The sequence below is a fragment of the Lepisosteus platostomus genome, chromosome 28, assembly GCF_059453375.1.
Source record: "Lepisosteus platostomus isolate fLepPlt1 chromosome 28, fLepPlt1.hap1, whole genome shotgun sequence".
Taxonomy (NCBI): Eukaryota; Metazoa; Chordata; class Actinopteri; order Semionotiformes; family Lepisosteidae; genus Lepisosteus; species Lepisosteus platostomus.
The window spans coordinates 10,218,169-10,241,926 of record NC_142638.1 but is presented as its reverse complement, the minus strand read 5'-3'; the positions used below and the strand labels follow the sequence as shown (position 1 = coordinate 10,241,926).

The 23,758-nt window shown below is 49.7% G+C and overlaps 2 protein-coding genes and 1 long non-coding RNA gene across 3 annotated transcripts; 2 read left to right on the top strand and 1 right to left on the bottom strand.

Annotated features, from left to right (window-relative positions):
• Positions 1 to 1,490: 1,490 nt before the first annotated feature.
• On the bottom strand, positions 1,491 to 6,828 carry LOC148638862 (keratin, type I cytoskeletal 13-like). The gene is made up of 7 exons (XM_088623321.1): positions 6,310 to 6,828; positions 5,592 to 5,674; positions 5,058 to 5,214; positions 4,787 to 4,948; positions 4,419 to 4,544; positions 2,434 to 2,665; positions 1,491 to 1,650 (listed from the first exon to the last, which is right to left on the bottom strand). The coding sequence occupies exons 1-7, from the start codon at positions 6,700 to 6,702 to the stop codon at positions 1,586 to 1,588; spliced, it is 1,218 nt and encodes a 405-aa protein (XP_088479447.1). The 5' UTR covers positions 6,703 to 6,828; the 3' UTR covers positions 1,491 to 1,585.
• A 187-nt stretch (positions 6,829 to 7,015) lies between these two features.
• Positions 7,016 to 15,105, top strand: LOC148638861 (uncharacterized). The gene is made up of 2 exons (XR_015931024.1): positions 7,016 to 8,033; positions 13,927 to 15,105. It is a non-coding gene; the product is annotated as an uncharacterized LOC148638861 (long non-coding RNA).
• Positions 15,106 to 17,249: 2,144 nt separating this feature from the next.
• Positions 17,250 to 22,681, top strand: krt94 (keratin 94). The gene is made up of 8 exons (XM_088623320.1): positions 17,250 to 17,906; positions 19,094 to 19,176; positions 19,741 to 19,897; positions 20,211 to 20,372; positions 20,693 to 20,818; positions 21,186 to 21,406; positions 21,865 to 21,881; positions 22,279 to 22,681. Exons 1-8 carry the CDS (start codon positions 17,379 to 17,381, stop codon positions 22,317 to 22,319), a joined length of 1,335 nt encoding a protein of 444 aa, XP_088479446.1. The 5' UTR covers positions 17,250 to 17,378; the 3' UTR covers positions 22,320 to 22,681.
• The last annotated feature ends 1,077 nt before the right edge of the window (positions 22,682 to 23,758 follow it).

Below are 23,758 nucleotides of genomic sequence, written 5' to 3'. Positions count from 1 at the left end.
CCCCCTGACTGTTCAACCTCTTTGCACCACGTGCCAAGTCATGGGAGACTGTGCTCCCCCCTTTCCTCTCTGCCCGGTGAGAAAACTGCCTCTACTCTAACTCGCAGAGCAATGAGCTCTGCCTCTGTCGAACAGCAAACCTGCCTCCTGCCAGCTGTCTCTCCGCAGAGCCGGGTTTGGGTCGGCCTGCTGTGATATTTTCAGGTGTGGCAGAGGAAGCTCTGAGGTCGAGCCCGATGAACCCCCCTGCTCTGGGGCGACGTCGTTGTGCATAAGAGAGCAGAAGTGCGAGGAGATAAGATGGTGAAATCATAACATTAACAGCTCCATAATTTAAAGAGAGCTGTATGACTGTTACTTGTGGTTTAAGTGACATTTTGAGAAATCTTTTCAAACCGTTGCTCATATTCTGTGTTGACAGGCGCTGCCTCTTCTTGTTGCAGCTCACTGATTGAGACGTTTAAAGATGTTTTCCGTGATCGCAAGCATATTTCAGACTCAAGTAAATCGGTTCTAAGCTGTGGTTCAGTTTCACAGCTGTGCCCAAGGGGATAGGTGAGGTGTAGTTTTCATATCCAAATATCAAGGACTTGGAACCACCAGAAATGGCTGAACTCCTCCACAAATACACCTGTCTGTCAAATATTACCTTCTCAGTCTCTCTCTCTCTCCCTCAAATACCTTCTGCCTTTGCTGCCCTGCAAACCAAGTCAGTGGAGCTTGAGGGGCAGTCTCCCCTAGCTCCTCTGAGAGAGCGGAGACTGGAGACCTAATAAGGGAGCTGGGTGTGTGAGGTTGTATGGAGCAGAAGACTTGGAGATGGTGAATGAGTGTCTTTTAGGGAGATTGACAAAACATCGTACAAGCAAAGAAAGCCAGTCCCAGCTGTGCAGAGAGATGAGTGTCCAGCCACCAGCTTTACTCAACCACTACAAACCGATTCCCCTCCTGGCCTCTGTCTGCTGCCTTCCTGTGGGTATTGCTACATTCTGTCCTGCCAAATAGCTCAGGATTCGCTCTAACCTTAGTAGAATACAGGGCAACTTCTGTCCTTTGTTCCAGTCCACCTGCTGCTACTTTGGATTTTTATGAAGCAGACCAGTCCCTGTCCACTGCAATATTTTTGGGCAGCTGGACAATTTTGCATTCTGTTTTAAGGTTTGAATATATTTGCCCTTTCCCTAGCACAACATCCACTGTCGCAAAGGATTTTGTTCAAGCTGTGTCCAGGGTATAAAAAGCACTTTGAAATGCCTGAGTTTTACAGCTGAGGGAAGGAGAGAGCACTGGAGCTTCTCTGCTCTGCTCTCTGGATAGCCTAAGGCAATTTTCCCCTGAACTTTCATATCTGAACGTTGTACAGTTTTCTTGAATTGCTTTTAAGGTAAATGAGCAGAGACACCAGGCAGACTGAACACCAAGCAGACAGCTTGCAAAGTCTCCTCAGAGGCTTCGCAAGCACAGAAAGAACTCGATTCACTCAGCAGGGATGGGAGCAGCCAGATGTGTTTTATTAAGCAGTCCAGAAACGCGCATGTTGCCTCTCGGGGAAACAGGGGGTTCCTGACTGTGTGGCTCCTCTAGGTCACTTGGTGGGCTCAGAGACCTCCGACTCCTTCGTCACCGTCACCACCGTGGCAGTTGTGGTCACTGAAAAGAACAAGAATTGCACCCATTTTTACTTCCAATTTTTAGTGCCAGATTTATATCTTTAGAAACATACAGATTTTAAGTTGAAGATTGATTCTCAGGGAACCCCTGAATGGACACGTTTCTGACAGTGTCGCGGTTCTGATGAAGACTGTGCTGACACTTGTCCCCACAGGCTGGGAAAACACAGCAGGACTCTGACGCAGGACCATGACATGAGATTCGCCTTGTAAACCCACTCCTGCCCTGTCTTTCGAAGTGTAAGTACTGCACAGTGTGCAGTGCTCATGTCTGTATCTTCACATGCAGAGGAACCTCTAAGCTTATATCCTCATTGCTCGCCTGTAAGGCTCTGCATGGTTTGCCACCTCCATACCTGTCTAACTTATCTTTCTGCACCCCAACTCAAAGCCTTTGTTCATCTGACAGGTCTTCTCTTTGTCCCCTAGACTTGTCTACCCTATGTGGGGACAGGACGTTCTCTTGCTGCGCCCTGAAGTGCCTGAATTCTATCCCCAGGGATATCTGAGAGTCACCTTCCCTGGGCGGTGTCAAATTCAGCCTCAAAACCTTCTTCACCAGGGCTTTTATTTAGTAAGAAACCCTTGTTTTTAATTTAGTTATCTCCTCTCACCTTGTAAATTTTTCTTCTTACTGTAAAGCGCTTTGAGAAGCTACTGTTAAAGGCACTATATAAATATCCTGCATGTGACCTCAGTCACTAACTGTACTGAACTGAAAGAGAGGCTGATGCAGGCAGCGCAGTGGATGGAGACCACTTGCCTTTGGACTTGCTTGACTCCCCCCCGTCCAGCAGGTGGCGGTACTCCTCGATCTCCAGCTCCAGGCGCGTCTTGATGTCCAGCAGGCGGCGGTACTGCTCCCCGTCCTCCTCGATGTCGGACCGCAGGTGGGCGAGCTGCGCCTCCAGGGAGCTGACCACGGCCTGCAGGCTGGCGAGCTGGGCTGAGCAGCGCGCCTGTGTCTCTGCCAGGCTGGCCTCCAGCGCCTCTTTCTGTGGAGCCGAGGAAGGAGCAGCTGTCACCACCCCGATTTCCACATTTGAAATAGCCTACATGGAAGGCCTTTGTTTTTTTTAACACCTGGGGAGATGCCACACATGTGCTCTCATGGCCTTTATATGTGCATTCCTCTGAGGGCCTGCAAGAGCTTGGGGTGTCCCATGTCTAATGAGTGTGTCACAGGGGGTGCTCATGAGCGCCCCCAGTGAGCCCTTTATCTCCCTCCCCCTTTTGCAAGTCCACATCAGACCAGACTTTGCTGAAGGGTGTTACCCCAAATTCCTTGCAGAATGGTGACCTATCATAGCAAGTTGCAATGGAGAAAGAAATACTCAAGTAAATTACAGTTTTAAAACTCTCATTTAAAAACAAAAGTACATTTGACTACTTCAGATGCATATATATTCTACGGACGAAGTGTCGACCTAAAGCTATTAGCAGATTATCAATTTTCGATGAATATTTGATTACCTTATAATAATTGCTTACACTTATAGAGCGCTTTTCTGGACACTCCACTCAAAGCGCTTTACAGGGAATGGGGATCCCCTCAGACACCACCATGGATGAGTGATGTTTCCTCGGACTGTCACTACCTTTGTGCAGGGACAGGCCAAATGCCATTCAATTTCAATAAAATGTGAGCAGCGAATGGAAAAAATCTTAAAACAATTCTCTGCCGGCGTGCATTTAGCCACTGGAAAAGCAGCAGTGCGAGAGCAGCAACAACAGGAGGCTTTTTCACTGGTGAGGGTGTCCTAGTCCCCTTTTCATAACGGTACAACCTCGAATACTCACGCACCTTTAACCCACTCCTGCTTACTTCACAAACGTGTGGTCCTGGAGAAAGGGCTTAGAGCTTAGTGCTGCTTTAGGGACATGGCAAAAGTCTGCTATATCCCACCTATACATCCTAATAAAGGTGACAGCTGTCCTTGACTGCTAGGCTTGACTTTATACACGCAAGTGGAATTAGGAGCCTGTTTTGACGATTTTGCCCCATCCTCAGCGAGAAAAGGCACAATCTAATTGATTCATGGTGACTTCTTGTAGATCCCATAGCGTAGATCAGTTGTTCGGTCAAACTCTAATTCGACAGAAAAGAGGCAACATTTAAATAAAGGAGGTTTATTCGTTCCGCACCCCTTCTGAGGAGACCGACAACCTGTCTGTAAGGATGGAGATATCGGAACCCCCTATTTTCGGGAGGGACCAGCCAGCGAGCTGCCTCTAGGGCGAAGATGGTATAAAGGGAGGGGTGACAAAATGAAACGGGCAAGGAAATGAGAATAGAGTGTGATCTTCTCACGAATTCTGTTCAAATACCCCCGTGGTGTGGATTGTAAGACAGCACTGGGAGCATGTGATTGAACCACCCTTTTAAACTCTGAAGCGATACAATGTTCTGTTTTAAGAATTGTGTAACTATGACCCTGATCTTTCCCCTCTGTGCCCTTCCTTCCAGTCAGTTTAGTCTGCAGGTTGCTGTGAGGCAGACCTGGGTTATTCAGCTGAGATCTCGCCTGTTTGAATTCGCTGAAGTTCAGTCGGCTATCATTTCAACTTTGCTGGCAGCAGGATCTTTCTTTTCTTGTCTGTGTCTTTCCGCCTGGCAGGGAACTCATCTGCAGCCGAGACGTGGAAGTGAGCACAGCTCGTCCTCGTCTCGTAAGCCCTAACTTTCCTGCCGAATCCTGGTCTGTTTTCCGGCTCGCCCTGCTCCCGCCTCAGAGGGTTGTGCCTTACCATGCTCTGGCTGCTCTGCCGCTCGATCTGCAGGCTCTGGAGGGTGCTCTTCAGCTGCTTGACCTCCCCCTGGCTGATCTGCAGGCTCTCGTTCTGCTCGGTCACCTCCTGCTGCACAGTGGCCACCTGCAGGGGGAGCAGAGGGGGAGCATGGTCCTCACGTTTCAGTGGACCACAAGCATGTGGCTCTCGTAGTTACTGTAACAATCAGAACTTTTTCTTCCTTGGTGAGCACCTTCGTGAAATATGCCTTCAGTACAACACCCTTTCCCCATTAATCATCCAGCGGTTTGCCCTCATTATCTCTGAGACAGATCTTCCTTTTCTGCTTCAACACTGAGTGTTGCACTGTGGCACATGCTCCTTACCTGGCCCTGGTACCAGGCCTCCAGCTCCCTCTGGTTCTTGGCTGTCAGGGCTTCATACTGCTCTCTGATGTCGGCCATGGCACGGGCCAGGTCCATCCCAGCAGGCACGTCCACCTCCACATTGACCTGGCCACCCAGCTCGGCGCGCACCGACACCATCTCCTGGACAGATGGGAGCAGAGGTCTGGGGTTAGAGACTGCCTGGAGTTCCTCCTCTGATCTTTGCCTCCTGGCTCAGGGGCCTGGCTCTCCACCTCCTCTCAGCTCTCACCTCCTCGTGGTTCTTCTTGAGGAACACCAGCTCCTCCTTCAGGCCCTCGATCTGCAGATCCAGGTCGGCTCTGGCCAGCGTCAGCTCGTCCAGCATTCTCCTCAGCCCGGTGATGTCAGCCTCCACCACCATCCTCATGGAGGTCTCATTCTCGAACCTGTCAATGGCCACCCAGGTCAGGAACTTCGGGCTGCTCAAAATCACAGAACTAGACCTCACAGCTCATCTGAAATGTGACATTTTCAATAAAACCCATCGCTATTCCAAGCTAGAAATTAATCTTTTCAGCACTGTGCCAGTGAGAGGAGCAGGGACACAAGAGACCGAGAATTGAAGAGGCATGGGTCTGCTTTTGACTGAGGAACAGAGAGAAAGGATCCACATTTCTGCATGCTTTAAAAGAAGACAAGCAAATCAAAATAAACATTTTTCCGGGGCAGCTCTAAACTGCAAATGAACTGTTCTTTGCCACAAAGAAAAAAAAACCTACCGAGTTATCGTTAACCAATAATTCAGTCAGATGGGGATACTCACTTCATTCTGAAGTCCTCTTCTGCCAGCTTGGTGTTGTCAATATCCAGAACAGTCTTGAAATGAGCCAGGCGGGCTTCGTGGATCTGAGTGGAAAGAAGCAGTGGAAACCCAGAGATCATGAACATTTTGCATCCCAAAGAAATTAGTTTGACTTTGCCCTCCACAGCGAGGCACGTAATTTCTCTCCGGATCCATGATGTGGCCACACTCAGATGCACACCCGTACTGGAGAGGGTGAAATAGTAGTTGTATTTGATCGCTACAGCAATGAGCAATAAAATGAAGGAAAAGACTGCCAGAAGCCATATGCTTTCATATGAACAATGTTTGACAATCTGCCTGGTGTGGCTTCATTCATCTGGGAGAGGTGGAGAATACAAACTGGGCTGCTTCAGGAAGTGTTTCATCTGAGATCAATCAGCTCCTACCTTCCTGATAGCCTACATGGGCCAGTTGGTCGCTTTAATTTGGTAATCTGTGCTATGTCCCAATGAGCTGCACTGATTTAATTATTTCCTCAACTGGCCACACGTCACCATGCTCTCCCTGTTGCTGCTTAAGGGAAGGTCCATATTGATGAACACCTCTGCAGCTCCCACTACCCCAGCAGGACATGTGGCCGTCACAGGACTTTCCAGGGCAGCAGTTCCTGATCCAGCAGAGTTCAGGACACTGAGGTCCCTTCTTGGGGAGCCCCCTTGCACCGCCCCCCCCTTACCTGGTCATTCAGGTCCTTGATGGCAGCGTAGTAGGCAGAGAAGTCATGGCTGACAGCAGTGTCGCTTTCGAGCTTCTCCTTGATCTTCAGCTCCAGCTCGCCGTTGGCGGCCTCCAGCGTGCGCACCTTCTCCAGGTAGGAGGCCAGCCGGTCGTTCAGGTTCTGCATGGTGGCCTTGTCGTTGTGGCTCAGGGCCGCGTTGCCGCCGCTATCACCCAGAGACAGGCCCCCCAGTGAGGAGGACAGGGTCCGCACGCTGGCGGAGGAAACGTGGACGCCCCGGCCCCCCATTCTGCTGGAGGACAGACTGCCGCCCCCGCCACCACTGAGAAGGAGCGGGCTGGTGGCCCCCCCAGTCGAAAAGTGGGAGCTTCTGGCGGAGAAGGTGCTCATGCTGTCTGATCAGAGGCTGTGGAGGTCCAGAGGGTCAGGATGTGGCACCGGCACCTCTCTCCCCTTGCTCTCATATACGCCTCGCGCAGAGGGGTGTCATCGGGACGGGCCGTGCTCATTGGCTGGACGCCGCAACAATTTGTCCCATTTATGTGCGTTTTGTCCTTTGGCTCCAAGAATGTGCTCTGGGGGTCTAGCCCTGGAGAAACGAGCCCTTTCTGGTGATACCTGTGTGCAGGCTCTGCCCCAGGACAGTGCTCCTGTTCGTGCCATCCCTCTGAACTCGCAGATTCCGAGTGGTGACAGCTGTAGCTCAGGGTGAAACGAAACTCCCTGATCTTAATCTACAGATCTACTGCTGTTGTTTTGTTTTATTGCAAGAAAGCATGACAAAAATCAAACCCCGAGTGTCCTTCTTTCCTTTGTGCTTTCTATTCCTGTTTGTTTATTTAAACAGAGGGCCTGCCGGTTTCTCAAGATCACACATTTTCCTTTATTGCAGCTTTTCAGTGAGAGTGTGTGTAGTGAGGAGGCTCTGCGGTTTACGCTGGGGGGGGGAGGAATAAGGCAGGTTTTAATTAGGACTGAGTCACAGAGGCTGCCTCCTGTTCAGCTTAAGATAATTAGCGGTATTGGGATCCTGTGCTTGAACGTGTTTGTTCCCGCCGATGCAGAGGTGAAGGAGCTTCTCTCTAAAGCCGCGCAGGGCACACCCTGGTACCCCCACCCTCCCGTGCAGCACTGTGCCTCCCAGAGTAGTACAGCTCTGCCAGCTCCATTAATAAATCTCTCGGAGCAGTTTCTCACTCCAGTTCCTGAAGCTGTTGCCAAGAGCAGGGAAACTACAATTAGATTTACACCAAAGGGTGATCTGTGACACTTTGTTCGAAAACTTTAAAAGCTTAAAGTAAAAAGACTTCAGCTGCATAAACCTGCAGGACTACAGCAGATCACCCCTTGTTGCAAACTGAGTACTTTGAGCTACTGCTATGCCTCCAAATCTAAAGGTTCTAACCTTCTGGTCTCAATGAGTAACGAGAGGAAAGCAATATTCTGTGTTGCGGCTCAGAGGCTGTGTTGTGTTTTGTCGTTACCCAAGCAGTAATCAGGTGAGAGTGCACTCCAAGCCAGTGCGGAGTAGAGCTGGTTTCATGGCCCGAAGAAATGTAATTAGCCAAAAAAAACCTCTCCACTCAAAGAATTTGCACATTGTTGTTGTTTGGATTCTCTGGATTCTGAGGTATCAACAGCAAGCAAGACGAGGCGGGCAAAGCATCCTGGGAGTTATTAAGCAGGTGTGGTCTTGAACGGTGTGCGAGACTGCACTTCAGGTGAGACAAAAATCAATACTTTGTTCAACTTCGTTCACATAAAAAGATGGGAAAACAAAACCTGGGATCCTTAGGTGACTGGCAGGGTCATTCGGGGGCCCCGGCTGGAGAAAGAATCCCACAGAGATCAGCGGGTTGCTGCTGCGTCCGTGTGCAGAACAGGGAGTCTGCAGAATCGGCATGATCACACATGCAAAATACAGCATTGGGAACTCCAGCCGCCAAGCTGGATAGAGAATTACCAGCACTCTCTCATAAAGCAGTCCCGTCTCTCTCCTGCCACACAGGATAACTGTCTGAGCACTGCAAGATGACGAGATCACCTCAGTGTCAGCCGGCAGAAAATTCTGTCTTTATTTCATGGATCCTGGTGCTCTAAGGAGGAAAGAGTTTTGCTTACAGGCTGATATGTTCCTGTTGTTACGCAGTAGCTGTTTGCTGTTAACATAATGATCCTCCAAACACAGACTCAGCACATACATTCAGGGAGCTCGGGGAGTCTGAGCACAGTATATACTGTAATAACTAGGACGGTTTTGTCAAGGGAAGTGGATGGCACAGTTTCTCAAAAACAGTGAAAGAACAAGCATGTAGCAACAAGCATGAACAAGCATTTAAGTGAAATAACAAGCATGTAGTCTTAAATTATTCAGGTATTAATTAGTGTTTTAACATTAACATGTAGATGTATTTGGTAAGTAATGATTTGGTAAGACCAGGATTAACCCTCCATTTGAAATTCCGAAAACTATATTCACTTCAACCATATAAAGGGATCAGATCTCAGTTCTTCAACGAGTTCCTTTCTTTACTTTTAAAACGAAAGATTCATTGTTCCTTTCTGCCAGTTTCCCTTGCTAAATTCTAAATTCTAAAGTCCTGAATTCCTGTCCTCCTGTCCACACCCTAAACTAAAGTCATTTATCTTTGTCATGCAGTGAACATGCTGCTTGTTCTGATTCTGTTGAAGGACAACCTTAATTTATGACACTGTGATCACCTGTTTTTCACACACCAAACTGAGACTCCTGATGAACTGGTGGTACAGGGTTGCGAGATACTATACTGTATATTGCTGTGAAAACACTCCGGAAATGTGGCCTTCTGACACAGAATCTCAACCCCGAGTGATGAGCACAGCTGGTATAGAGTTAGAGGTATAGTCCCCAATGACAAAGTCCAGGAATCAGGACTAAGACACTGTAGGCATTGGTAAAGATATGTATTGCTAAGAAAATGCTAAGAATGTCCCCCAGGTGTGCCCATATTGTGATTGAAAATGTTACAATAGCAAAAATGCCACAGAGCCAGTCACACACACCTGTCAGGGTGTCAGGAAAGGGCTGACATTGCAAAAACGTCTCTATCAGCAGAAGGGGATGCAATCTTAAAAATATTTTCTCCATAATATTACTTTTGGACCTCAGACAAACTCTGCATGAAAGTAAATGTCTCTGTCTCAAGCCTGCTCAAGTGAATGGGTGCACTAGGTAGGGTGGACCAAGTGGCTGGTTTAATAACCCGAAAAAAGTAACTAGATTAAGGACAGCTTCCTGCTGAGTGTGGAGGCACGTCTCATTTTCCTCGATATCGCTTTTACACAAACACAGCGAGAGACAGAAATCATTCGCACAGATACAGCCGAAACTCATGATAAAACTCAATGCTTGCATTGTTTTTCAGAGCAAGAAACACAGTGTATTTTGAGATCTTGTCACATATCTGTGGAAGGGAAAGATAGTATTTTGCAGGTACAAGGTAGTTTTTCCCAAGCATTTTACCCTCCACACTGCCGTTTAACACAGCCACACCCTTCACCCCCCACAGCACAGCGGTACAAATCCCTGCAAGTCGACACGTTGTGAAGACAAAGAGATTGGCATCGGGCCGGGCCGGGGAACAGCCAGCACATGAGCGGAGCTCTTAACCGTAATCCTGTGGATCACAATTAGTGCTGGGTGCTTTGTCAGTGTTCCTCCTGCAGCTGAGGCGATTGTCTGAGATGCTGCTCATTCCTCCTAGCCTGACTCCTGACTTAAAGATGATGAGCGGTTGTAGAAGCCAACTCTGAACACAGTCATATTTGTGAAACATCAGTCACCGAGCCAGGCAGAGCTGGGCATGGGAAAGGGCTGATGACTGCAGCCTGCAAGCGAAGGCAGGACACACAGGGCTGGATGATCATGTCACACCCATCTGCCTCACGGTCTGGCCTGAGTCAGAGCCTGGCTCGAGGCCCTCCTTGCCTCCTGCTCATTTTGTCTTTTCGTTTGGCACCTGGGACCTTTGTCTTTCGGGAGTAGGAGGTGTGTGCAGGTTATTTCAGTTCAGGAGGGGAACATTGCACCTGAGAGCTAAAATCAGACTTGAAGAATTAAAAACCAACTCCCCACTCAAACCTCAGGAGGAATACAGTGTCTCACTGTGTTGTGTTCTGTGAGTTAGTCTTCCCGAGTGCAGTGTGACCTCCCTGCAGCCTGATCTGGCCAGGTTTAAGGAGCTCAGCAGGGCTGGGCCTGGCCAGCACTGGGATAGAAGACCTCCTAAGAAAACCTTGCAGCTGCAAGTACTGTTGGTGGACCAGTAGGGGGTGCTCTTTCCTCTAGAATTTCCTAGCCATTGCCTTAGTGAGGTGACAAGAGATACTGTGCTGGAAGGTCTACAATTCTTTGAATGAGACAGTTAGCAGTGGTCCGGGTTAATTGGTCATCAGAGACATCCCAAGGCACTGTTCCTGAACGCTGACATGTTAACCCCAGTGCCCTGGCTAAACTCAAACTAAACTCCCTCTTGTTTCAGCTGGTGAAATGTCTTTCACTCCTCCCCTTGATCCGCTGTGATCTGCGTCCCAGGTGGGGCAGTGGATTCTCTCCTGTGTGTAAAAGCACTGTTGTATCTTCCAGCTTGCACATTGTCCTGTCAGATACAGTATGTGCTGGTTCAGGACCCAAGGTTCTCTAGTTAATACACTTGTAGGCTATAACCAGGGTCCTGACTGCTGTACTGTATCAGGTTGGCTTCTCAGGCAAAGACCCAGTGCTGCACGTGAGGTGGGCTGGCAGCCTTTCTTTTCATTTTACACACCTGTGTACAAATGTAGGTGAATAGTATTTTATGATCCACGTTGTACATGGTCAGCACTATAAAAACCAGTAGAGTGTAGTTCGGAAATTCCTCCAAAGAACTTTGCTGCAGATAATTAGCTGCACATAGATATACTGTATTTACATTTCAAATGTTGTCAGAATAGTGTTAAACTAGTCCGTGTTTTTAGCATAGCTCACCTCACATCTCCCAGGAATGTGTGTGTTTTTATGTTACACTCTCTCTCTGCTGGGAAACAGCTCATGTTTCCATCACACAGGAGTACATTTCAGGGCGGATGCTGAGGTCACTCAGTTTGTACAGAGACACAGGGCTGATGTAGTCTCAGAAAACCGCAACCTGGATTGTGTTTCTGCTGGCTGAACAAGCACAAACACAGTCGCAGAGTTGTAGTTTAGCCCATGGGGTGGGACAAATCACAGAGGAATACTGCCGAAGCTGCATGTTGATCAAGGTTTACTTGCGCTTGTGGGGTCTTTGTAAGCTGGAGCCATGAATGAGCTCAGTTTCACGTGAATTGTTTATTTATATTAATACTATAAATAAATTTCCCATTGGCTCTTACCAATCATGGCCTCCTAATAATCCCCATCTCTGAACTGGCTTCAGTGCTCTCCTCCCCACTGAGAGCTGGTGTGTGGGGAGTGTTCTGGCGCACTATGGCTGCCGTCACATCATCCAGGTGGGGCTGCACACTGGTGGTGGTGGAGGGGATCCCCATGACCTGTAAAGCGCTTTGAGTGGAGTGTCCAGAAAAGCGCTATATAAGTGTAAGCAATTATTATAATTATAAATGACAACAGCGGGGATTTGAGTGCTTCACGATTTGTGAAAAGTTCTACGACGCTGTCAAAATCTCATGTTCTGGCGAGGAGGGCCTCCACTGCTGGTGCTCCTAAACTGCTAGTCGATCTTGACACTTCGTCGACTGCAAAACGTTTTTTGCTCTGGCCAGAGTGCTGAATGAACGTGCCGCTTACGCGACAGGAACCGGAGGTGTGCAGAAGAGTCGCAGAGTTAGGGTTGTGTCTGGGAACAGTGTCGATTTTCATGTGCTGTTTAATAATCCTAGGGGTGTCGGAGATGAGTGCCCCAGCATTGGCAAGGTGAATGGTTCTCAGGTGTTCACGTTCGCTCACTAACTCTTCTGATACATCAACGCCGTATTTCTCAACAAGTATTCTGGCCTGGCCGGGCCCCTTCAGAGACCCACGGTGTAACGGCAGCATTCTTTCTGGACTCTATGTAGACAACACAATCCGGGGATAAGTGAGGAAAACACGGGGGAAAAGGCATGCAGGAGACGGGAATGAAAACGGGGCGTGTCCATGGTGCGCTGGTGTTCGGGGGAAGGTGTGGCCGAGGCAAACAGTCCAGAGATGAGTCCAGAGAGGAGTCCAAAAGGGGAATCCAAAAGGGGGCAAAAGTCCAAAGCCGGGCAGTCCATCCAAGACAGACGAGATTAAAACAAGAACCGGGTCAGGACCGGCACGGGAATGGGAACAGGAACAGGAACCTTGACGGGACCTGGCGCTTCTAGGTCCTGGACTCGCCTGGTACGGGACCCGATGCAGAGCCCGGAACAGAGTAGGCATCTGGCTTTTAAAGGGGGCTGGAACAGGGAGCAGGTGCGGGAGATGAGTGAAAAACAAGGAAGGGCTGGAGCGCCCTTAAGAGGAGGGGTTTACGATCGTGACACAGGGGCCCCGGGTCACACACCCCCCCCTCGAATTCTGCAGCATAATCTATGTACTGGACCAGGAATCTTGTTAAATGTGAGAAATGAGGCGGAGCGGTGGCTCTGTGGCTCAGGATCTGTGCCTGTGGCTGGAAGGTTGCCGGTTCAAATCCCGCAGCTGGCAGAAGAATCCTACTCCGTTGGGCTCCTGAGCAAGGCCCTTAACCCCAGCTGCTCCAGGGTGCCGTACAATGGCTGACCCTGTGCTCTGACCCCCAGCTTCTCTCCCTGTCTGTGTGTCTCATGGAGAGCAAGCTGGGGTCTGTGAAAAGATCATTCCTAATGCAAGAAATTGTAAAGGGTTAATAAAGTGATGTTATAAACAATGAGTGGAAGAAGCAGGGACAGCTGGGCACAGTGATGTGACCTGGGCTGTGAGAGAGATGGTCAGCCCTTGAGCAGCTGACACGGGCCTGGGAAAGCTTTTATCAAGCTGTCAGCCACACGCAAGGGACCGCCACGCCTCCTGGTATTATATTTCCATGTTTCAAGGTTTCGACATCCATGACAGGTGTCACGGTTCCCTGTTTACAGAAAAAAATCTGGACTTTCTAGCTCCTGACAAAGGAGCGATTCAGAAGGAGAATTGAGACAAATTGCTCACCTGAGGAGTCTGTGTTGGGCAAGTCATGATTTGGGCTACTTCCAATTTCCAAGGCAACGCAGACAATAAATACCTCCAGCACAAGCTGAGGCAGTCCTGAGCTGGGAAAGTGCAGAAAGACGTTTCTAAACGCCCCCTAAAAGCCGACATGAATGTGAGAGCAAAGCCAGACTCTGCACTGACACAAACATCAATTACAGGATCCTTACAGCTTTGATATTCATCTACAATTTCAATTCTAGAAGGAACCTGTATAATGAATATACAGTTGCAGACTAAATTGTAATGACTGGTTGGTAACTTATATTTAAAATAAAATCAGTGGCAAATAGTCACTATAATGATCAATAGTCAAACAGTCTCTCTCCAAAGTCGATCATTCTTTCAGATAACTGAGATTGTAAAATATTTTTCCTGTTTCTTAGTTCTCTTTCTTCTTTTTTCAGGTGTTCTTGCTACAGTCTCATTTCTCCAGGTTGAGAGCATTGCTGTGTGACAGTGGGTGACTTGTTTTACTAACAGTTCTCCAAGTGAAAACTACAAATGATCAAAAACACATCCACGTTTTATAGATTATTAAAGACTCCTGGTCAGCTTTGTACTAGATCACCAAAATGCCTGAACCACCCAGCCAGTAATGTTTGGGCTTGCTTCGTTTGTCCTTGACACTGTGTACACACAGAGAAGTATGTGGAATTAGAGTTTTTAAAGCATTCAGTTCCTTCTGCATAGACATAAATACTTGGAGACCAGACTTTAGAAGCTTTGAGAAATATATGAATATGGCGAAAATGTGCTTCATGCAGAACAAAGCTTTTAGAATCAGAAGGGCAGGTTGCTTCAGTCTCAGAGGTGCTGCAGCCCAGGACAGCAAGTGCTGAGCAGGGGTGTGCCGGCTGTTCCTCAGAGGTCAGATAAGGTATGTTAGAGCCGGCTGCACCCTGCACACACCTCCCTCTGTCATCTCCCCAGGGGTCAAGGTTCAGTCCCTACAGGCAGTCAAAGCCTCCTTATCAGATGGCGTTTGATGTTTAGGATTTTGTATTTTGGGGCTGAGTAGGGGAGAAATGGGGGTTGGTGAGGAGAAACAGGAATCTGGAAATTCTGATAGATTGAAATATACAGATCGTTTTCCTGCAGCTCCCTATTCGTTTCCTGCCCTGTTCAGGAACAAGCCGGCTGGGCTCCCCTGCCCGAACAGGTCCCTGAACTTTGGGATGATGGGATTAGTAGATTAATTATCTAGTGAACAGGGCCAAGATTGCTCATTTGAAAAATTTCCGTTTCAACTACCCCATTTGGAGAAATGACTCTGCTACACTTTTGCACTACTCAGAATATTTGTTTTCTAATATTTCATTTCATTATTTGAGTTATTAAATGCACAACCACAAAAGGAAACATTTTTCTATTATTATTTTGGTAACCCGAATTGCTGGTGTGTATAATCTAACTAAAGTATACGAGTAAACAGATAAAAAGGCACAGGAAACAGAGTACATACCAAGCTGACTACACACCTGGGGAAAGACAAGCCTAGCAGCAGCAGAGATGTGCAGGTGCCCAGCAGTGAGGTATTACAGTCTAATTACAAGGCCAGTCTATGGGGGGGGGGGGGACATTTGGACACCACATGGTCAGTCACAGCGTGACTGTTTATAGATACAGTATCAGCGCAAGGGAGAAGTTCTTCCTGCGGTTTCTCACATACCTGTAGCGTGCGCATGCACTGGTCTCAACTGTTCTCCGAAGATGGACGTTGCTGGATTGGAGCACTAGGGTGGGACACGCTCCAGTGAGATGACTCGTCTCGTTAAGATGGGGCACTTCTCGAAACTTCCCAGGGCGTTTCTCGAAAAGAGTAGGGGTGTAACCCTGGTGTCCTGGCCAAATTTCCCATTGGCCCTTACCAATCATGGCCTCCTAATAATCCCCATCTATGAATTGGCTTCATTACTCTCTGCTCTCCTTCCCCCTGAGAGCTGGTGTGTGGGGAGCGTTCTGGCGCACTATGGCTGCCGTCGCATCATCCAGGTGGGGCTGCACACTGGTGGGGGTGGAGGGGATCCCCATTACCTGTAAAGTGCTTTGAGTGGAGTGTCCAGAAAAGCGCTATATAAGTGTAAGCAATTATTATTATTATTATTATTATTATTATTATTACTTCTCGTTAAGACGAGGCAGTAGAGAAAGGAATTCTGAACTTGTTTCTCTTGCTCTGTCTGTGAACAGCAGGAGAGAGCCCAGGTTAAGCCCTGTGTTGAGGTGGGGGTAGGGTGGGGTGGGGCACAGAGTCCAACACTCTCTGAGCCTCCTGTACAGTTCGCCGTGCTGCTGAATTACAAAGCTCCGAAATAATAATAATAATAATTAATAATAATTGCTTACACTTATATAGCGCTTTTCTGGACACTCCACTCAAAGCGCTTTACAGGTAATGGGGTCTCCCCTCCACCACCACCAATGTGCAGCCCCACCTGGATGATGCGATGGCAGCCATAGTGCGCCAGAACGCTCACCACACATCAGCTATTAGTGGGGAGGAGAGCAGAGAGTAATGAAGCCAATTCATAGATGGGGATTATTAGGAGGCCATGATTGGTAAGGGCCAATGGGAAATTTGGCCAGGACGCCGGGGTTACACCCCTACTCTTTTCGAGAAACGCCCTGGGATTTTTAATGACCACAGAGAGTCAGGACCTCGGTTTTACGTCTCATCCGAAGGACGGCACCTGTTTACAGTATAGTGTCCCCATCACTATACTGGGGCATTAGGACCCACATGGACCACAGGGTGAGCGCCCCCTGCTGGCCCCACTAACACCTCTTCCAGCAGCAACCTTAGTTTTTCCCAGGAGGTCTCCATCCAGGTACTGACCAGACTCACACCTGCTGAGCTTCAGTGGGTTGCCAGTTGTGAGTTGCAGGGTGACATGGCTGCTGAAATGAGGGCACAACACTTAAACTGCCCATGGTGGCCGAATCTTGGTGGTGTGCACGTGAGGGGATTGTGTTGTCTGATACAGCCCAACTGTAAATTGGAATAATTAGGTATGGCCTGTATTTAAAATGTGTTTTTCTATTGTGCATCCTGAGCAATAGCATGAACAACCTGTATCGGTCAGTACAACCAGAGACTTCCTTCCAGCCACCATGAGGTGTGGGTTGGTGGCCCCCAATGCAGAGTTTCAGAACAAATAGCAGCTCTAAACAGATGTTCATCAAAACACAAGGCTAAAGCTGAGACGGAATGGGGAAGACCACCTCCCTTTTTGGAAAAGAAATCTGTTCATGTCTGCCTGTGTCCATGTCATGTCCAGCCCCAAAAAAGGAAATCCTGTCCAGATTCTCAAATTGAAATATACAGATTGTTTTCCTGTGGCTCCCTGCTCTCTCTCTGCTCTGCCAGGGACACCTCGTTCCCAGACCGCGGTGCTCCTGGGCGTGGAGAGATTTTACAGCCTGCGGGGACGCAGCGCCGTGTTTGGATAAGGAGGGACCCACGCCCAGCGCTCGCTGGCTCGGAAGCCAGAGAGCAGGTCTTCCTGGTGTTCGCTGTTCGACAGGGTGCAATGCAGAGCAGGCGAAAAAAACAGAAGAGCTGGCAGGCAGGCACAAGCATATCTCTCCAGTTCTCTCATTGGGCAAGAAACTAATCCGGATCATTTAAGAAACATTCCAGCAGGTCGCCCCGCCTCTGCCGAGCACTCTGCAGCCCCCCCCAGGATCCGAGACGGGAGGAGGACTGTTGCCCAGCAGCCTCCCCTCCACACCCAGTGCGCACTATATCAGGGGGAGGCGGACAGGGCTGCGCTGCAGTCTCCTGAATCTCCAGGCTCAGGTGCTCCAGTAGCGGTTCAGGGATTCGGCAGCTCTTCCTCTCCTCCTCACCAGCAGCATGTCCATGTACAGAATGAGCAGTGGCCCGCGGTCCAGCACGGTGACCACCAAGCGGGTCAGCATGGTGTCCTCCGCGCCCAAGGCCCTCAGCATGTACGGAGGCCTGGGGGACAGGGCCCGCATCTCCGCCTCCTCTGCCCGCTCCGTGTCCTCGGGATTCGGAGCAGGCTACGGGAGCGCGGGAGGGGGCTTCGGTTCCGGAGGCAGCTTCGGCTTTGGAGGAGGCTTCAGTTCAGGTGGCGGCTACGGTTCTGGTGGCGGCTACGGTTCTGGTGGCGGCTACGGTTCTGGAGGCGGCTTCAGCCTGTCCAACTCCCGGGACTCCGACCCGGTGTCTCTGAACGAGAAGGCCACCATGCAGAACCTGAACGACCGCCTGGCCACCTACCTGGATAAGGTGCGCTCGCTGGAGGCCGCCAACGGCGAGCTGGAGCTGAAGATCCGGGAGTTCTACGAGAAGAAGGGACCCGCTGCCGAGCGTGACTACAGCCCCTACTGGAAGACCATCAACGACCTGAAAGACAAGGTAACTCATCTGGGCTCCCTGCCCCTCCTGGGTCGGTGCACCATCATCCCTCTGTGCTACTGCATGCTCTGATAGGTACAAGCATGCTGTGACTATGACTAACGTCTGGCTGTTGGTGTGACCTTCTTTGTGGAAGCATGGTTGTCCTGTGATGGATACATCACAGCCACACTTGTTATCATAGGATGCCCACAACTGTCTTTAGTGACCTTTAGTTCGTGGCTGACAGAGCTGTGTCGAAGGGAGGCAAGCACTGCACTGCATGGACAGGGTGAGAACAGGGACAGAGAGCAAAAGGCTCAACCTGTTTTTATTGTGAAGGAATGATATTATGCTTTAAACCAGAGTTACAATGTCATGTGTCTTACAAAACATTGCATGTTTACAAAAGGGCAAAACATTTCTATAAAAATGCCTCGGTTGAACTTAAACAAGAGAGGAAAAGCGAAGAGGAGAAAGGAAAGGTAGTAAAGTATTCTGCCTTGTGTGTATCTGAGGGATCATCAGGCTGATGCAGCAGGTGTGGCAGGTAGAGATCTCCTACTGCACCTGTCTGGTGTTTCTGATGCTCCAGGCTACAATGTTGTGGATGTGCAGTAGAGGCAGGTGTACAGTCAGGTTCTGAGTATTGACTGCTCTAGCCAGTTATCAGCACAATGTTTCTGCTTCTCTCAAGAGCATAGATTCTCACTACATGATCTTCTGAGAGCACCAGTCACTGAAACAGTCACACTTCAGATACAGCATCCGAAGAGCAAGCACCACTTCCTAAAGCAGTTTGCACAAGTAAACATCACGAGAGAAACTATTAACGTTCCTGACAGGTCTGAATAAAAGTCAAGGGCTTAATTTATTTTATAAGATATATAAACTTGCACCGCAGGCTCCTAGAACAGGAGAGGACAAAAGGAACAAACACACAGATCAGTAAATGCAGGTGTGTTTCTGTGACAGATAGGCTACGGAAAGAAAAGATCAGCCCCACCTCTGTTGACTTTGACCTGAGTGCAGGAACCTGGCCAAAACTCTGCTGGCACTGAGCTCACAGAGGCTGCAGAGCCCAGTCTGGGTGTTATCACCTGGGCGTTACCCACTGTCTGTCCTGTGTGTGCTGTCCCGAGCACCAGGAATGGGCTGTAGCTCTTCTCCATCCAACATGAAGGTTATCTTTCCTGCTTCTGTTCCAGATCGCCGATGCCACCATCGACAATGCCAAGATCCTCCTGCAGATTGACAACTCCAAGCTGGCGGCTGACGACTTCAGGACCAAGTAAGGACAGTTTGCATTTCTCTCTCGAGAGAGAGAATAAACTCATACAAGTTATTTCCCTGAAATCAATGCAAATGATTTGGATTTGTGAGAGATTTTCTTATCTGTGTGAGGCTGAAGACACCACTGGTATCCAGTTGAGCTTCCACTAGTGTTTTCTAGCAGATGTGAGTGCGAACGAGGATGAACTTCCACTAAGGGAGACAAATGTGGTGGACAACCACCTTGATTCTACATATGGTTCCATAGCTGCCTGGGTACTAGGATACAGAAGGGTTCATTTCTGTAATTATTGGAAAGTTTGAGGTAGATCTTTCCTGTTAATAATTCCGGAAGAGCAACCCATTTGGGTCCTGTAAGAGAAAGCTACTATCTACACCTTGTTGATAAAGCCAGACCAACCCAAAACCTCCTCAGATCCCCAGATTCCAGTTTCCCAACCCAGTATTGTCCCAGCATGTCCCTGCAGAATCCTAGGGCACAGATCCTATAGGTTACGCCAACCACACCACGCCCTGCCCCCCCAACCCTGTCCTCACATCTCGCCCCCCCTGTCCTGCACAGGTACGAGCACGAGCTCATGATGAGGCAGTCGGTGGAGGCTGACATCGCCAACCTGCGCCGCCTGCTGGACCAGACCACCCTCACCAAGGCTGACCTGGAGATGCAGATCGAGAGCCTGAAGGATGAGCTGGTCTACCTCAGGAAGAACCACGAGGAGGTACGCCCGGCGCCCCAACCCCACCCAGCAGTATCAAACATGCAGTAATACCAAGCTTCCACTGAGGGAGACGCCTCACCTTGACGCTGTTCAGTCTGGGAGCCTGTTTCTCCAAAGGCACAGGACTGATGCGGTTTTGCTCGTATTATTTCTTAGCTGTTTTTAAATAAGTGTGTTGTATCTGAAGGTCAGCCTCAAGAATGGACCCAGGGCTCTGTGCAAGATAAAGCAACAGGTGGCTCTGGGCTCTTGTTATCATCCTCTCTCTCTTCCCACACGCGTTTCAATGTCCCTGTGTCCCCGTGTCCCCCAGGAGCTGGCAGCGATGCGCTCTCAGCTGGGCGGCACAGTCAACGTGGAGGTGGACGCAGCGCCACAGCAGGACCTGAACAAGGTGCTGGAGGAGATCCGGGCGCAGTACGAGGGCATCGCCGAGAAGAGTCGCCGGGACGCTGAGGCCTGGTTCACCAATAAGGTACGGCTGGCCGATTTGTCTGGTTCACTGCTGCCATCCACCCCCCTGTACCAGTTAACAGAGCCGAACTGGGCTCTGAAGAAGAAGAGACTTCACGCTGGGACCTCTCTGTCTATCTCACTGTAACTGCCGGTCCAACTTTGAGCAAGAACCATGAACACTCAACAAGCTTGACGCTCTTTGTCCATCTCAGGTCCAGCCAGACTTGCACTTTGCTGCAAATGTCCTGCTTTCCTGTCTGCACCAGCCCCTGCCTTGCCTCCCCGTGTCACGCTCAACAGCAGGGGCCACCACTGACCTTCTCGTGTTTTCCATTCCAGTCGGCCGCCCTGTCCAAGGAGGTGGCGCAGAGCACAGAGGTCATCCAGACCACCAAGACAGAGATCACCGACCTGAGGCGCACTCTGCAGGGCCTGGAGGTCGAGCTGCAGTCACAGCTCAGCATGGTGAGTGAGAGAGGAGCTGCCCATGCGGTGCATGACAAAATAAGACAGTTTTGAGACAATCTTGTACTGAAACTATAAAACGTCAGTGCAATGGCTGTGTGCTTAAAGCAGTGCATAGAAAGAACAGTGGTCAGTTCATTCACAGACTTTACTTCTACAGTGACTTTGAAACACTTCTCACTTGTTATGGGACTGCTAGGAAACTTAGATGCACAACTTGGAAAACCAAGCCTGAATTTGGAGACTAGTTTTAGGTGTGGGGTCAAGTTCAAGGTTAGTGCCAGGTTTAGGGCTGGATTCCTTGACTCTCAGGGTACACACTGGTGATGACCATGACCAGTGACCCCTGCTGTCTCTCCCCCTGCAGAAACAAGCGATGGAGAACACGCTGGGAGAGACAGAGGGGCGCTACAGCAACATGCTGGCCAGCTACCAGAACACCATCAACATGCTGGAGACGGAGCTGGGGCAGGTGCGCGTGGACACCGAGCGGCAGTCCAGCGAGTACCAGCTGCTGCTGGACATCAAGTCACGGCTGGAGCAGGAGATCGCCACCTACCGCAAGCTGCTGGAGACCGAGGAGACCAGGTAAGATTAAGATAAGATCACATTATTGGCCATACAATTTCTTGCATTAGGAATTTGTCTTTTCGCAGAGCCCAACTTGCTCTCCATGAGACACACAGACAGGGAGAGAAGCTTGGGGTCAGAGCACAGGGTCAGCCATTTATTCGGCACCCCTGGAGCAGTTGGGGTTAAGGGCCTTGCTCAGGGGCCCAACAGAATAGGATTCCTCTGCTGGCTGCGGGATTTGAACCAACAGCCTTCCAGCCACAGGCACAGATCCTTAGTCACAGTGCCACTGCTCCGCCAGCAGTGCCACCCTGTGCCAACAAGCTCGACCTTCTCCTCCCTCGCTCTCCCTCCCTCTCTGTGTCTCTCTCCATCGCACTTTTCACTCTGACTCTGCAGCTTGGTGTTTTGCACCCCGACACATGACTGAATCCTACCCTGACACCTTTTTCTCCTTCTTTTTTTTTGTTTAGGACTGCTTCTGGAAAGGGTGAGTGATCTTTTCACCAATGTACTTGGTTTTTTAATTAACACAGTCAAAAAAACGTTTATGTGCATGTTCCAGCTGCTTGCCTAGATATCCCTGGAGCTGAATGCATGGCTCTGAATGTAAATTAAATCATAGAGAAGACATTCTGTGCAACTGAGCTCTTCTGGGGCTCTTCCAAAAGTCGGGGATTTATTTAAAGGTTGAAACTAAATAAATCAAGAAGTGATTTAACATTAAATCACGAGAACTGCTGCTCATGATCCACAGACTGCTGACGGGTTCCAGCATGCTTTATAAGAAATGGCACAAGGTAGCAAGATGCACAGCTGTTTGTGTGACACGAGTGTGGGGAGCAAAACGCAAAGATCTGAAAGACTTTCCTCTCCCTCCCACACAGAGGGAAGTGTAACAACAACGACTGTCACCACCCGCACCTAAAGCCTGGGACAGACGTGAGACAGATCAGCACTCAGCACTGCAGAGACAGACAGCAGCAATCCCCCAACTCTGCCCCCCTCCTTCTGCCTGACACCCATCCCTGGAAACCAACAGCGTCCCCCTCTGCTCCACGCCTGTGTCCGCACGAGAAAACACGAGTCCGGCCGGACCCTCCTCTCTCTCGGGGAGAGGTGGAGGCAAACTTCGATGACAGCTCGGGGTCGTGGTCCCGCAGTTCCAGCGCGGGGTGATCAAGACCGCGCCCCCAGTTCAGGCCACCCCGAGGCTCCCCTCCCAGCTCCTCCCTCCCTGTGTAAACTCCCTGTCTCTGAAAATAAAGTTTTGGTTGTGAAAAATAAAAAGCAGCTGCTTTGTGCTTTTTCTCTAATGTTGGGAAGGTGGTAAACTGCTGGTGAAGACCAGAGGGATAATAATAATTATAATAATTGCTTACACTTATATAGCACTTTTCTGGACACTCCACTCAAAGCGCTTTACAGGTCATGGGGATCCCCTCCACCACCCCTAGTGTGCAGACCCACCTGGATGATGCGACGGCAGCCATAGTGCGCCAGAACGCTCCCCACACACCAGCTCTCAGTGGGGAGGAGAGCAGAGTGATGAAGTCAGTTCATAGAGGGGGATTATTAGGAGGCCATGATTGGTAAGGGCCAATGGGAAATTTGGCCAGGACGCCCAACTCTTTTCTGGGATTTTTAATGACCACAGAGAGTCAGGACCTCGTTTTTACGTCTCATCCGAAGGACGGCGCCTGTTTACAGTATAGTGTCCCCGTCACTATACTGGGGCATTAGAATCCCCTGCTGGCTCCACTAACACCTCTTCCAGCAGCAACCTCAGTTTTCCCAGGAGTCTCACATCCAGGTACTGACCAGGCTCACACCTGCTGAGCTCCAGTGGGCTGCCAGCTGTGAGTTGCAGAGTGATATGGTGCAGTGGGGAGCCCTGAGAAAGCAAGAGCAATGCAGTGAACTTGCACCATGCAGGCTCACGGGCATCAGGATGCAGAGAGAACGGTCTGAGCAGGAGGTCAGCAGAGCTCAGCTGAGCCTCTCAGCTGGGAATACAGTTCCAGTTCACTTCAGTCTCTGCTTTGCCCATCCACCTTGCGTTTAGCATCCAAGAAGCTGTATCAACCCTCTGCCTCACCTTGTTTAAAGACGCTGGACTTCAGTAATAAGTCCTTGTGAGCACAGTGTTGCTCAGCGACAATATAGCTGAACCCTTTGAGCCTGGAAAGGTTTGGGCTTTGAGCCAAGACCTCACAGCACTTCTGGCTCGCTGAGTAAATATTGACAGGAGCTGAGCAAACACCTCAGCCTTTCTCTCAGTCATCCCACCTACCCACCCACTTACCCCTTTGTCCTACAGCTATCAGGCAGCTCCATTACTCTCCAAAGAACAGCAGTGAGAGTTCA